Source organism: Falco cherrug, chromosome 4 (assembly GCF_023634085.1).
Source record: "Falco cherrug isolate bFalChe1 chromosome 4, bFalChe1.pri, whole genome shotgun sequence".
Classification (NCBI taxonomy): Eukaryota; Metazoa; Chordata; class Aves; order Falconiformes; family Falconidae; genus Falco; species Falco cherrug.
Genome location: NC_073700.1, coordinates 33597878 through 33611558, shown reverse-complemented (window position 1 = coordinate 33611558; position 13681 = coordinate 33597878). Strand labels below are relative to the sequence as shown.

General features: G+C 38.1%; 1 protein-coding gene across 1 annotated transcript in view; it reads left to right on the top strand.

Annotated features, from left to right (window-relative positions):
• The window catches only part of VWA3A (von Willebrand factor A domain containing 3A), a 33921-nt gene that overhangs the window by 9900 nt on the left and 10340 nt on the right, over positions 1-13681 (top strand). Inside the window, exons 13-24 of the mRNA XM_027810027.2 lie at positions 137-217; positions 3432-3526; positions 4992-5111; positions 5966-6040; positions 6761-6905; positions 7885-8083; positions 8536-8606; positions 9651-9809; positions 11293-11383; positions 12457-12567; positions 13009-13106; positions 13254-13406. Coding sequence (XP_027665828.2) covers positions 137-217; positions 3432-3526; positions 4992-5111; positions 5966-6040; positions 6761-6905; positions 7885-8083; positions 8536-8606; positions 9651-9809; positions 11293-11383; positions 12457-12567; positions 13009-13106; positions 13254-13406 — 1398 coding nt within the window. The remainder of the gene's footprint in view (positions 1-136; positions 218-3431; positions 3527-4991; positions 5112-5965; positions 6041-6760; positions 6906-7884; positions 8084-8535; positions 8607-9650; positions 9810-11292; positions 11384-12456; positions 12568-13008; positions 13107-13253; positions 13407-13681) is intronic.

Here is a 13681-nt window from a genome sequence, read left to right as displayed (position 1 = left end):
ATTTAACTGAAATTTGAGTCATAGATTGAAATGAAATACTTAGACCATTCTTAAGAATGATTCTGGAAGGAATTTCACGTTAGTGTAGCTTATATAGGCTTCTGTAAACACATAACTAAATTATTCATCCTTCTAGAAAGCAATGATGCAGTTTGAATGGTATGACGGAACTGTGAAAAATATCCATGTTGACCTGCCAGTGTTACACAACTATCAGGTGAGTTGTCTGTAGTGATGTGGCCTTGTCAGGGCTAGATTACCATCTAACTATTCCACATTAATTGTTCTGTTACATATGGACTGCAGAAATTCATGTGCATATAGCTGTCCATGTAAGTCTGAAGTGATTTGGTCAAACTTGGGGCCCAGATTCTTAAGGTAGTGAGGAAGGAGGCTAAATAAGAGAGTCTATCAGTGCTGCTTATAAATACAGCAGTATGCATTTTGCAATCTATGTTTAAGAATGTACGTACATTATTTTACTCGTGTATGTATGAGTGCTTTAGCCTGTACATTGAAAGGATACAACACAATAAAGTACTGCTTGCTTTAAGAGAACTGTCTTGTTTCATCTTGGTTTAGCCATTAAAAAAAAAGTTTTGTTTTTTGTCTTATTTCTTTGAAAGACAAACAAGTTTTATGAAGAATGTCTAATTGTTACTGGCTAGACCAAGAAAGACTCGAGGCATAGCAAGAATGTTCTAGGAAGTAGTGTGGGAGTGCATTTGGTCTGGCTGAGATGGCGTTAATTTTCCCCATAGCAGCCATCAAAGCTGTGATTTGTATTGGTAGCCAGAGAGGTGCTGATAACACACCGGTGCTCCGGCTCCTGCTGAGCAGGGCTGGCACAGCACCAGGGCTGGCACAGCACCAGGGCTGGCTCTGCCACATTCCCCCTCGCCAGCAGGCTGGGAGTGGGTAGGATCTTGGGAGGGGGCACAGCCAGGACAGCTGACCCACACTAACCAAAGGGATATTCTGTGGCATATGACATCTGCTCAACAATAAAGTGAAGAGAAAGGAGGAGGAAGGAAGGGCATTTATTATTTACATTTGTCTTCTGGAGCAACCACTAGGCATACTAAACCTCTGCTTCCTGGGAAGTGACTGAACATCACCTGCTAATGGGAAGCAGAGAATAACATCTCTTATTTTCCTTTGCTTCTGTGCATGGCCTTTGTTTTTGCTTTATTAAACTGCCTTTATCTTGACCCATGAGGTTTTTTTCATCTTATTTTCTCCCCCTTCCCCTGCCCTGCCAAGGAGGAGAGTGATAGAGCTGCCTGGTGTCCAGCCAAGGTCAGGCCACCACAGCCTTTTTTTGATGCCCAACATGCACACAAGACAATGGCAGTTTTATATTAAGTGTGCTAATAGCTATAGTATTTATGAAGTGGCAAGCTCCTGTGCAGGTCATGGAGTCTGTTGGCAGCACTGCTTATCTCTTTATTTTGCTGAGCTTGGGAACATAATACAAATGATGGCTGTGTGCTTTACCCTGGCATTAATGCCCTTGCTGTGCTGGGGGAGCTGCCTTCTGGAGAAGATGAGGGAATACATTTCCCTTTCTCTACCCAGGATTGATGTGGATGGTTTTATTACGCAGGCTTCTGAGGTCCTTGTTCACCCTTGTTACTTTCTTCTTGTTACCTTGTTCACCTGTTACTTCTGATTGGAAGTTGGGTGGTGTGGCTGGAGCACTTGCTAGTAAAGATCAAGGTGAAAAAGGTTATTGAGTACCTCAACTTCCTCCATGTCCTGGGTAACCAGGTCTCCCATTTCCTTCTGGAGATGGCCCATGTTTTCCCTAGTCTTCCTTTTATCACTGACACACTTATAGAAACCTTTTTTTATTGCCTTTGATGTCCCTGGCCAGATGTAATTCAATCAGGGCTTTAGCTTTCCTAACCTGATCCCTGGCTGCATGGACAGTTTCTCTGCATTCTTCCCAGGCTATGTGTCCTTGCTTCCACCCCCTGTAGGTTTCCTTCTTGTGTGTTATTTTGTCCTGGTGCTCCTTGTTCATCTATGCAGATCTCCTGGTGCTTTTGCCCAGCTTCATCTTTGTTGGGACACATCGCTGCTGACCTTGAAGGAGGTGATCCTTGAATACTAACCAGCTTTCTTGGGCACCTTGTCCCTCCAGGGCTCTGTCTCATGGTACTCCACCAAGCAGATCCCTGAAGAGGCTGAAGTCTGTTCTCCTGAAGTCCAGGGTAGTGATCTTGCTATAGGCTCTCCTCACTGTCCTAAGGATCTTAAACTCCACCATTTTGTGGTCACTGCAGCCAAGGCCACCCTTAAGCTTCACATTCCCCACCAGCCCCGCCCTGTTGGTGAGAACAAGGTCCAGCATGACACCTCTCCTTGATGGCTCCTCTGTCACTTGGAGAAGGAAGTTACTATCAATGCATTCCAAGAACCTCCTGGATTGCCTATGCCCTGCTGTGTTGTTCCTCCAACAGGTATTGAGGTGGTTGAAGTCCCCCAGGAGGACCAGGACTTTTGAATATGAGGCAGCTCCTCTCTGCCTATAAAGGGCCTCATCCACTCAGTCTTCCTAGTCAGGTGGCCTGTGTCAGACCTTCACTATAATCACCTGTCTCTGTCCTCCCTTTAACCCTGACCTATAAGCTCTCGGCCAGCTCCTCATCCATCCCCGAACGCAGCTCTGTGCACTCCAGCTGGGTGTTGACGTAGAGGGTGACACCCCCCTCGTCTCCTCTAACTGTCCTTCATAAAGGGCTTGCATCCTTCCATTCCAACACTCCAGCCATAAGAGTTATCCCACCATGTCCCCATGATGCCAGTAAGGTTGTAGCCCTGCAGGTGCATGCATGTCTCATAACTCCTGTTGTTTATTTCCTATGCTCCATGTATTTGCATAGAACTGTTTAAGTTGGGCCCCCAATGAATCTGATTTACTGGCTGGAGCAGCTGGAATTCCCTTGTCGCTCTTCAGGTGCTCATGTTCTGTAGAATTCAGACATCACCTTAAGGTCTTCAAATTGATAATGCAGTAAAGAATGAGAAGTGTTTGAAAATATCATGTTTATTTTATATGTTTTGTTATGAACAATACCAAAAAAATGCTACTGAAGAAATGGTAAGCTTGCAAAAACTGTATTGTTGAAGCTTTTTTCCTTCTTTTTTTAATATGCTTGATCACTATTTTGGGACATGCTAGCAAGGAGAAAAGTGAAGAGGAAAGTTTATACCTTTAGACCCTTTGTTGCATTTTTATTATTGTATGTTTTTCCCATGGACTGTATTCTTTTATCTTTACCAAGAATGAAATACTGCAGCTCAAAATGAATGAAAATCATTATATTTTTCATTACTGTGCTGTCACTTTACTTCTGCATTAAACATTTGGCAGTAAAAGACTTACTTGAAGTTTTTAACTTAGATTTTCGAATTTTTATCCATAGAAACTCCTTGCTAAAATGGTAAGAATCTATGAGAAAAGAATTGACTGGCTCTCTGTTGCTAGCAGAAGAATATGGGGAAATGTTATCGAAAGGAGGTATTGTACTTCAGTAGCCCTTTTTTTTGTGTATTGGTGATGATTCTGGTTTGACAGCCTTTGCTTCGTGTGTAAGTCAGCACCAAGGGATACAGGACAGAAAACAGTCAGATGTAGATGAAACAATTGCAGATATGACCAGTGTAAGCAATCCACTTTTGTAAAACAGATACTGATATTCAGCCTTTTTAATGATCCGGTGAATTTAATGAATCCAGTGGATCATTGGTCAACACAAAACTGCAATTTCCAGGAGACAGGCTTTTAAATTTGAGTTATCTAGCAAGAAAGCCTTTAGGGAATGTTCTGTTTTAAATTGCACATAAACAGAACCTGATGTTTCTGGCCAAAGGTAGTGTTTACAGGCAGCTTTCCAAGCCCATCCTATTAGTATTTATGCCTAGGGTTTTTCTGCACAGCCTCTCGTGGGTTCTTGTCAGAAGATGAGATTTGACCTATCACCTACCTTCTGCCTCCACTACTTGTTGAATTGCATTCTAGTGCCAGATGACAAATGTCACTGTAGACACACTCAAAAACCTAAGGTGGTTTTTTTTTACCCTGCATGAAGTTTGAGGTCTGACACATCTAATTATGTGTTTGAGGATTATGTTTGTTTACATTGTGTCTGAGACCGTATCCAACCTCAGTTGCACAGTTGCTCTTTTTGTCCCATTTCTAAACCTTGAATATGAAGTTTCAGACCAAAGGAAGATAGCTGAGGCCACTGTTACTAGAGACCTTCTTGCTCATTGATCATGGATTTAATTAGCCCATCTGGCCACTGTATTGTGTTGGGAACTCACGTCCCACTGACTGTCCATCACATCTGCGATTCTTTTCATGACCACTGCTCCCAAGATATTCCCTGTCTATTATCTGTAACCATCCTGTATTGTCTCTTAAGCAAGGCTTAATACTGACCATACTGAAGAAGGCCATCATTAATACTTTTTCTCAAAGCAGGTAACGTGCTAGATAACGTCAGTCAGTTCGTAACTGAGCAACCAGTCTGTCACTGACTTGCTGGGAGAAAACTTAAGATTTATCTTTGGAGTAATACTACATGTCTTGCTGGAATGATGGCTGGGGAAAGGACAATGAACTATCCAACAGTTCTCCTTGGACATTCACACATTCCAGGCGTGTTTTGGATATTAGAGTACGGAGAAGAAAGAGGAGCTGTTTAGGGCTCAGCAGCCGCTATGGCACTACATGTGCCAGTACCCTGATTATTGCAGAGCTTAAGAAAGATAGAATTTTCTGTTATTTTTACTATTTTTTAAAAAAATCTCACCTTAGGTTTTGCAGATTCTTTTTCTTTTTAAAAATATAGATTCAGTGTTTATACATTCTGGTACATAGCTAGAAGATACTTGCCCTGGCAAGTTAGAGTACAGTGAAGATAAGAACGCGTAAGATTTTTATTCTTTTTTTAAAAAAATTAATAACATTTCTTATATAGGGTGGTTATACTTGTTGATATATCAGCAACAAACTCCATGTGCATCATCAATATCCAGCATTCTTTGCGACTTTTGCTTGAGGAACAAATGTCAAATAAGGATTACTTCAATATTATAGCGTAAGCAACTATTTAAGATTCTTTTAAAGTAATTGTAACGCATTGCAATGAAAGAAGCATGCTGAGAGACAGTTGTTACTGATGGATACATTTTAGACTTTTTGAATTGTATTTAACATTTTGTGTTGAAGTAATTGCAAGAGTAGCACTGATTTATTGTTATTGGATAAGTGCACAAATCAGATGTATGGCGACCAGATTAGTAATTAGAAATCACTGGTTTGGGTGAGGCTTACTGGAACTCATTGCATCATGCCTGTAACAAATTGTCACCCTTCTGCATTGTTCATAACAGTATTAATTCACGAGTCAGAAGCTTTTATTGGAACTCAAGATGCCATCTCTGAGAATGTGCTTCAAATTTTACAGTTAACTGCAATACTTTTTAAATATAGTATTAAATTCTGTACTCAGCGCTGGTAGTCAGAAACATATGGCACAGGTGCTGAACAGCAGCTGGGCAGGTTTCTGACTGGCAGGTAAAAGCAAGAGACAGCAGCTCATGGAGTTCTAAGCCTGGTGGGAGAAGAGAGCCCTTACCTCACTGGAGAGGTACAGGCAGTGTTGAGGGTTAGGGGGGGTTCATTATGATCCTTCTGCTGAGTTTTTACCAGCTTTTGTTTAAGATCCTGTCCAGGAAAGAAGAATGAAGTCTGGCTCACTACCTTGAAAAACACTGAGTGATGGATAGATGTGAACAACTAAATGGTTTGAAATAGAAAATAGTTTGAATCAGCCTAACTAGATCTGTAATATCTCAAATGAGATTTTTCTTTCTCAGTGAATTTATTCTAACTCTTAGCTTGTTCTAAAGCATAATCTGAAAATTAATTGCTGTTATTTTTCTCTGAAAGATTTGGGAGTGACGTTGTGCCTTGGCAGCAGGAACTGGTTCCTTCCCAACCAGAAAACTTAGAAAATGCTTGGAGGTAGGATAAATAACTTTTCCGTACGTCCATATTAGGTGATCACAGGTACTGTGAAACAGATAAAATGGAGAAGCAGATTTGAACGGTATTGTGAGCAATTTAGAAAATTGATGTTTATCATATTGCAAAAATAGATTGCCACGAACTGTGTTCTACACTGATTGTTAATGATGGTTTGTCGTGAAAAAAACATTGTAAAGTTTAATATGTCTTAGTGACTTTGTATTTCACATGTATACAGAATATAAATGTGGACAGATATAGAATTGTCTGTGTAAGAAATGCACAGGTTACATAAAGAATTGAAAACTGCTTCAAATTCAACTGGGATGTGAAAGCTAAACTATGTTTTTCCCCACATACACTGGAAACAAATTCCAAGTTTCTGTTTGTGAGTCGCACCCTCAGCAGTTTTGTTACACCTCTATGGTTCATTGTTATTCCTGTAAATTCTACTATATTACAATTTTTCCACATAAAATTACGAGAGAATTCTTTCATCTCTGTGCTCTGAATCTTGCCTAAAACCTAGTTCAACCATGGTGGCAATACAGAAGGTAGAACAAAAATTTGGATTATTATATAATCTGGTTTGCTCTCTGTCAAAAATTTTAGACTCCAGTGCAATGTTATTTAAGATTCTTAGTTCTCTTTATTGCTCTAAGCAGAAACAAAAGGTTTTGTTGCTTCATTCTTTGAACTGTAAACATCCTTTTTTAGGTGGGTGTTGAGACTGCAGTGCAAAGGAAGTAGAAATTTCATGTGTGCGCTTAGGAGAGCTGTGGAAGTAGACTTCAAAGACAAAGATAAACACAAATCACAAGGACTTTACCTGCTGACGACTGGAATACCTGATCAGGAAACAGTAAGTATCATCACAGGTTTTCCAGCTCTTCTGTAAGTTCCTATCAGAGTTAATCTCAATTTAATTATTCTCTTTTATTTTTCTTTTCCCTTTTTTTTTTTTCCTTTTGGCTAGTCATCATAGCTTATTGGCAGAATACTTCTCCTTTACATATCTAAGACAGCACAGCTGTCAGGATCTCAAATTTCCATTTCTGTGATTGCTGTTCCTGTGTTGAAGGTAGAAATTATTAATGATGTGTGAATCAGAAAATTCAAGAGATGGTTTTGGGATTCCTTCCCCACTCTTTCTCTCCAGCTGTGGCCATCATTTCACTGCAAGTTTCTGAGTTTGAACAAACCAACTTGCATTTTTCATGTCATTTCCATACAATTCATGAGAACAACCCCACAAATGATTTTACAGTTGAACTCCATAGCACATTGTGTAGACACAGTTCCTGTTTCTAAGAACAGTAATCCATTGCTTGGATACATGTTCGTGGTGCATCTGCTCTGTGGCGGTTAAGCCACGTGAACAGCCTAGAGCTTCTGAACATACGGTAATCCAGCTGGAGTAACTATGCATGTACGGTAGGGTGTCTCTCTCTGGCTGTTGTTATCAAAATTCTGGGCAAACCTAAGGAATCATTAAAAGTCCATGTGGATAACAAGGAAAAAAGGATGCATACAAAAAGCCAAATGGATAGTTCCATCCCTACTTCTTTTTTTCAGTGCATGGCTAACTTGAAGTCCATGACCTGTGTCTTTGATTCTCAGAGCTACCCAATCTCACTACTTGGTTGCAGTATTGCTGTTGCTATTGTCACTGGTAATAGTGACAGGTTTTGTGTATATGCATGAATTGAAGAGGCATTCAGCTAATGGGGGTATGTTCCTGTACTGACTTGCTCAGGTTGGGAGTGTTTGAAGCTCATCTGAGGTAGAGGGTCACTACCGAGTTTTTATTTTCTTTTTTTTTTTCTCTCTCTGTCTTACAGCACACAATCAGTGCTTATGTGGCTGAGGTTTGCAGAGGTTTTGATTTGCAGCTTCATGTCTGTCTGTTCAGTTTAATGGAGGATGTTGACTCCAATGGAATTATTCCAGCCCGCTATGCCAGCCAAACTGAAACTGCCATTGCTTTTAAAGAAATAGTACAGGCAGCCAATGGGAGATTTCATTGGTTTGGAGAAGCAGGTATGTGAAAAGGAAAGTCAGCACATACTTGTTTTTCATTAATGAAATAATATTTATTAATGCTTTTCTCCACCCCTCACCCCCCCCAATCAAGTAATTAACTTTTTTAGGGTGTGGTAATGCTATACTAGCACTGGGATGTAAACAGAGGTCCAGTTTGATGGAGGCTTTCAATTTTATTGCAAAGTATTATGATGCATTCTTAATGCAGTGATTTGATTTTTTTTTTTTTAATTTGAATTCACTGTTTTCTGTTAGATATTTTAAAGATGCACTTTTAAAATATAATTACTACTGTGCTAGTTGCAGACTGCTTGGCTTACAGGAAACAAAGGCTTTTTTATTCTTTTCATTGATATTTGGCATGCTCTACAAATTGTTGTATGCTCTTAAAGCAGATATATTTTGTACTTTTAAAAACCCTGGCTGATTAGCATATATTTGATTACCAGATATTTTTGAAAGTGATGATGTCACTATTATTGTGTCTGAAATGGAAAAGGCAAACAACTACTCTCAAAAGGTACGAATTATATGTATCTTTTTAAGTTCTGTCTTTCTTCAGAAAATAATTCAACTGTGTTTGTTCAGCTGACAATGCAGAAGATTGGACAAAATGAAAATCCTTGTAAGATGGGTAGGAATGCTCTAGAATGTGAGAATAGTCACCGTAGAGTAGGTATGGACTAGAAAGCAGTTGTACAATAGGATTGCAGTGATTGGTGTTGGAGTAGCCATGGTTCCTTATCAAATACAAGGAGTTTACAACTGAAATTATTCTCTTTTTTGTTGCCAATCCTATGACGAATTCTTCTCAAGTAGAATTAACTGTCATTATAATTATGTACATATATAAATAAATACATTTTAAAGTTATAAATATTATATAACAAAGATATAATGTTGTGTTCCTATCAGTCACAGTGGAGGGAGGGATTGTCATTGGCACAATACTTTTGTTCAATTCTAAAACAATTGTTTTCTGAAGTATACTTAAGGGTGTAGAACTAGACCGTATCTCTCCATATTACATGCACATGAATTTTTTCCAAAGATACCACCTAATAAAGTGCCTGATTCCGTATAACCAGCCTGGCAGTACTGTTGTTGTTTCTTAAAAAAGTGTGACTAGAAAGATATGTGCAGTGAAATATATGTCCAGAGGTCTGAGCACCTTGTTGCATGCAAGCCTGAGTCACAGAAGTGTTTTTAAAAAGAAGAGTTGGTGATTATTAATTGGAATTTTAAAATATTTTGTTATCATTTAATAGTTGCATATACTTGGTTCATCATCTTCCAATTTGTTCTGGTCATGATATGCATACTGATGCTTTTTCTTTTAGAACATTTGCTCACAGCAGGAAGAATTTCCCTCCTATGTGTTTGAGCAAGCACAGTACAAAGGGATTTCTATTCAGTTAGAGGTTTTAAGCATTAACAGATTAATAAATTTGGTATTAATTTTATTTATTATTCAAGTAGTAAATACAGAATGCCTGTCTTTGAAATGGCATTTACTTAAATTTCATGGATATGAATTACTAATCAACATGAACTTCCATTTCAGTGTGCATTCCTAGTGGAATCCTTAAAGCAACGTTCAGTAAATCAGTCTGTTAATCTATCTATACCAGAAGGAGACGCAAATGTGCTTACGAAGAAAGAGAAAAGAAGGCCACAGAAGCTGCCATCTCCTAAACCCACAGCTCTGAGTCTGGCTAGAATGGTTTGAAATGGTCCCATTTTTAATATGCTCTGTGTTTTAATTAAATACCCTACCCAACTATCAGATGCTGCTCTTTGTGAGAGAAGTGCTCAGGCTGAAAATTTGGAGAAATTAAAACAGGACTGTGATAGTACTCTGAATTTATATTTTAATTTGCATTCAAAATGCTACATATACCAAAATGTACAACTTATTAACTTCTGCTAAGTAACTAATTATAACGGAACCACACTGTAGTGTCTAAAGTTGCCTAAATAATCCCTCCTCTGACCTTAAAAATTTAGCATTTAATGAAAGCAAAAGCAAAGCAGAAATGTGCTTTACCAAATTACATCTGTTTTACAAGTCCTTCTGGAAAGTACTGCATTTTACGGTATTCTACTCATTTACAGATGAGACAGCTGCAGCCGAGTAGCATGCATTTGGCCACACAGAGAGCCAGCATAAAACAAGAAATAGGATTTAGGATTTGTTTCCTGTCTGCTGTGCTCATTTCCATGGAGTTACACTACTGAGTCCTTTGGGACTTTGCTAATGTTTTCCTTCTTAATTTTGACTGGATATGCATCTGTTTCAAGTGGGTGTGCAAATCTGTAATAAATGTCCAGTGCCAGGGCATACCACTTTGGTATATAAATGACTAGATACAGGACTTCCTATTGCAGAGGAGGTATTTAACTTCTGACCTGGAATTTTCAGGTCTCATCTTTGCAATGGGAATGGCACTCTTAAGTGTAGGTGTATTCATGTTGCAAAGACCTTTGTAGGTAAGCTCAAACAGGTCTTCCATGCTATCTTATCAGAACCAGCATATTCTCAACACCTCTTCACAAATGTAGGAAAAAAGTAATCACTCAGAGATATGACTACATAGCATAGTTTTACAGGGATTAAACTTGTAGAAAACTGACACTGGTTTGTCTATAGATGTTTGGTGACATTTATAGTAGAGCTCTATGGTAAATTAGATGTCAATTACTTGAAGGCTCTGTGGCACAGCAAAAGTCTGATCTTACAGTAGGGTTCAGCAGGTGTGCATGTTGTTTAGCAGACTGCTTGGCCCCTAGAGGACTGAGCCGAACCTAAATGAAAAACTACTGTTCTCGGCACTGGGTTTCCAAAAGTCAATACAACTCTGAGGAAAATACTACATAGTATATTGTATAAAACAGTGCCATTACCCTAATAGACTACTTATTCCAGTGGCAAAAACAGTCTAAACTTGTCTGCCTGTAGATGTTAGTCTTCAGTTTTATGGCAGCAGGTGAAATTGGCAAGATAATTAAAACAGAGCAATTAGAATTACTTAACCTAGCAAGAAATGGCAAATTAACAAGTCGTCATGGCAATCTTCTGATTTGTCAGAAGAGACAGAGTAAAACAAGAGTTAGAGAATAATGAAGTATAAGTTCCAGTTTTGAATAATGCAGTTATGATCCAACTGAAACACTTTATAATACTGTTTTATTATATGTGCTTGTAGCATAGTAAAGACAACCATGGTGGAGAGAGAAATGCTTCTGTAAGAGTGCCGGCATGGCGTCCTACTAGTGCCAAAGCAGAAATTCCACCAGGTCTGTGTAGATCAGGGGCTTTTTGTCTTCATTTTTTTTTCTTTTGTTTCGCTTAAAAGACAGTATTAAATTAGAGATATAATTTAAGTTTTAGAAACACTTGTAATGTTAATCTTTAATCAGACTGATAGAAAACAATGTGGTTGCTTTGAAGTTACTTCTGTATGAGTTTTAGTTGTAATGTATCTAGCTTGCAAGAGGAAGGAATGCTACACCACTTTATAACTATTTCCAGGTCATATGATTAAATACTCATCCTATATCAGGAAATGTCAAATGTGTGTGGTAGAAAGTAGAGCTCCACATTGTCCCATGCCTGAAGCTGTAATCAGAACTTCACTTCTCTTGGTTTTCTGTTCATACTTCATTTTTTTTCAAAGGCTCAACAATTCAGAGATTTATTATGTTACTAGTTCAATATATATATTTCTGCCAGTACTGTTAGATCCCATTGTAATCAATATGCTGTTCCATTGACTTATTTATGATCCAGTAAATGTCTGGTTATCTGAAGTGCTGACTCTTTCAACTGCTCCTGATATATGAAACAACTCTTAAATTGATCCCAGTCACTGTTGGTCCCTTAAAGTCCAGTCGTTTCTCCTCCATTTTTGTAATTTTCCTGTGTTTTTACTTTGCATCTTTGCTAAAATCTGCAAATACTTTTTTTTGTTTTTGCATTACATTTGAGTCTTGAAATCTACTGATTTGTTGAAATTAGATTGTGATATGTGGCAGCCCTTAAAAATCTGGATTTGTATTTGCATATGAGCTGCTTCATACAAAGTTTATTGGCTTTTCCAACAAATATTATGCTTATTCTAAATCTGTAATGTTTTCAAATTATGCCTTGTGACGTTCTTCCTGACTGTAATTTATAAATTTGTAAAGCTTTTGGTTCCATTTCTATGAAAATAGCATAAGTAGTTCTATAATATCGATTTTTCTTAACCAGTATGTAAGAAAATCAAGTATTTGTAATTGTCCAATAGGAAATTACAAACTGAAGAACAGGATTCCTAGTAAGAATTTTATCAAGCTGAAGTAAGTCAACTTTTTTTTTTTTTTTTCAGCACAAGCAATTAAAGAATTGCCTCAGACTGAGAATAAAAGAAAACATAAACCAAGGAAGAAGCCAGAGTATTCTGTGTCAGTATTTTATACTGATGAAGGAAGAAATGTGGGTATGTGTTACCAGGAAGTGATGGGTAAAGCCTTTTTATTATCAGTGGTTTTATTATAAAACTGAGGATGTTAAGTCACTGACAATCAGTGTGCTTTAAATAGTGGGTGCAAGTAAGTTTAACTTACCAAATGGGGGGGGGGGGGGGGGCAGGGGGTTGGTGGGGGTGTGTGGTTCCGTTTCGGTTTTTGGGGTGTTTCATAATTTGGGTTTGGGGGTTTGGTTTGGGTTTGGTTTGGTGTTCTGTTTTTTTGAAGTCATTCAGGATCTTTTTGCCAAAGACGCTCTAAGCAATAATGCTGTCGTCATACTTCAGGTGATTACTTTAGAATTTAGAAGATATGTTTGGAATTTTTTGAAGGTGACAATTGTTAAAAATAAGTATTTTTTTAAGTTTTAAACTTAGGGCTCCCAATATTACTTTTTTCATTTTCTTAACTAGGTACAATATACAGAAAGTATCCAAAAACAATGTGCGTAAGAAAGTCTGTTCCCTCTGTTACATTGCCAAAAAAAGAGGAAATCTGTTCAAGCAAAGAGGTATTTTGCTCCTTACTAATAAATTGCCATTTTAGAATTATCCATATGAATTAATATGAACATGTTAATTGTGATTCTGTACAATGTATTATTTAAACTGTTCTAACAGTTCTAACAAACAGTTGCTCCATCTGTTTGTCTTAAAAGTGGTTGACCAAGTACAGTATTAAAAAGCTTAAACTGGAATTGCCCAGACTGATGTTTGGACCAAGCTGTACTCACCGAAAGAAAACTGTGGAGTCTCTGCACAAGAAAGTATCGGCAAAATACTGTACTATCTTCCCTAGTGTGAAAATCAATGTAAGCTTCTGCATATGTCACATACCTACATCATTGAAAGGCTTTGTATTTGTCTAAGACAACACATGTTGATCAACGTTTGCGGCTTGCTAGTGTGATGTTCCCTTCACTCTTCCCTGGTCTTTCTAAATCATACTTCTGGTAGAAAGCTAGAGAAGGTCACTTATTCACCACAAAAAATATTTAGTATGTTTGAAGTGCAAACTGCGTGGGATCTTTAGAATGTATAGCATCTCCTCTGCTCGTACAGTGTGAAAAATAATTTTTAAATTAAA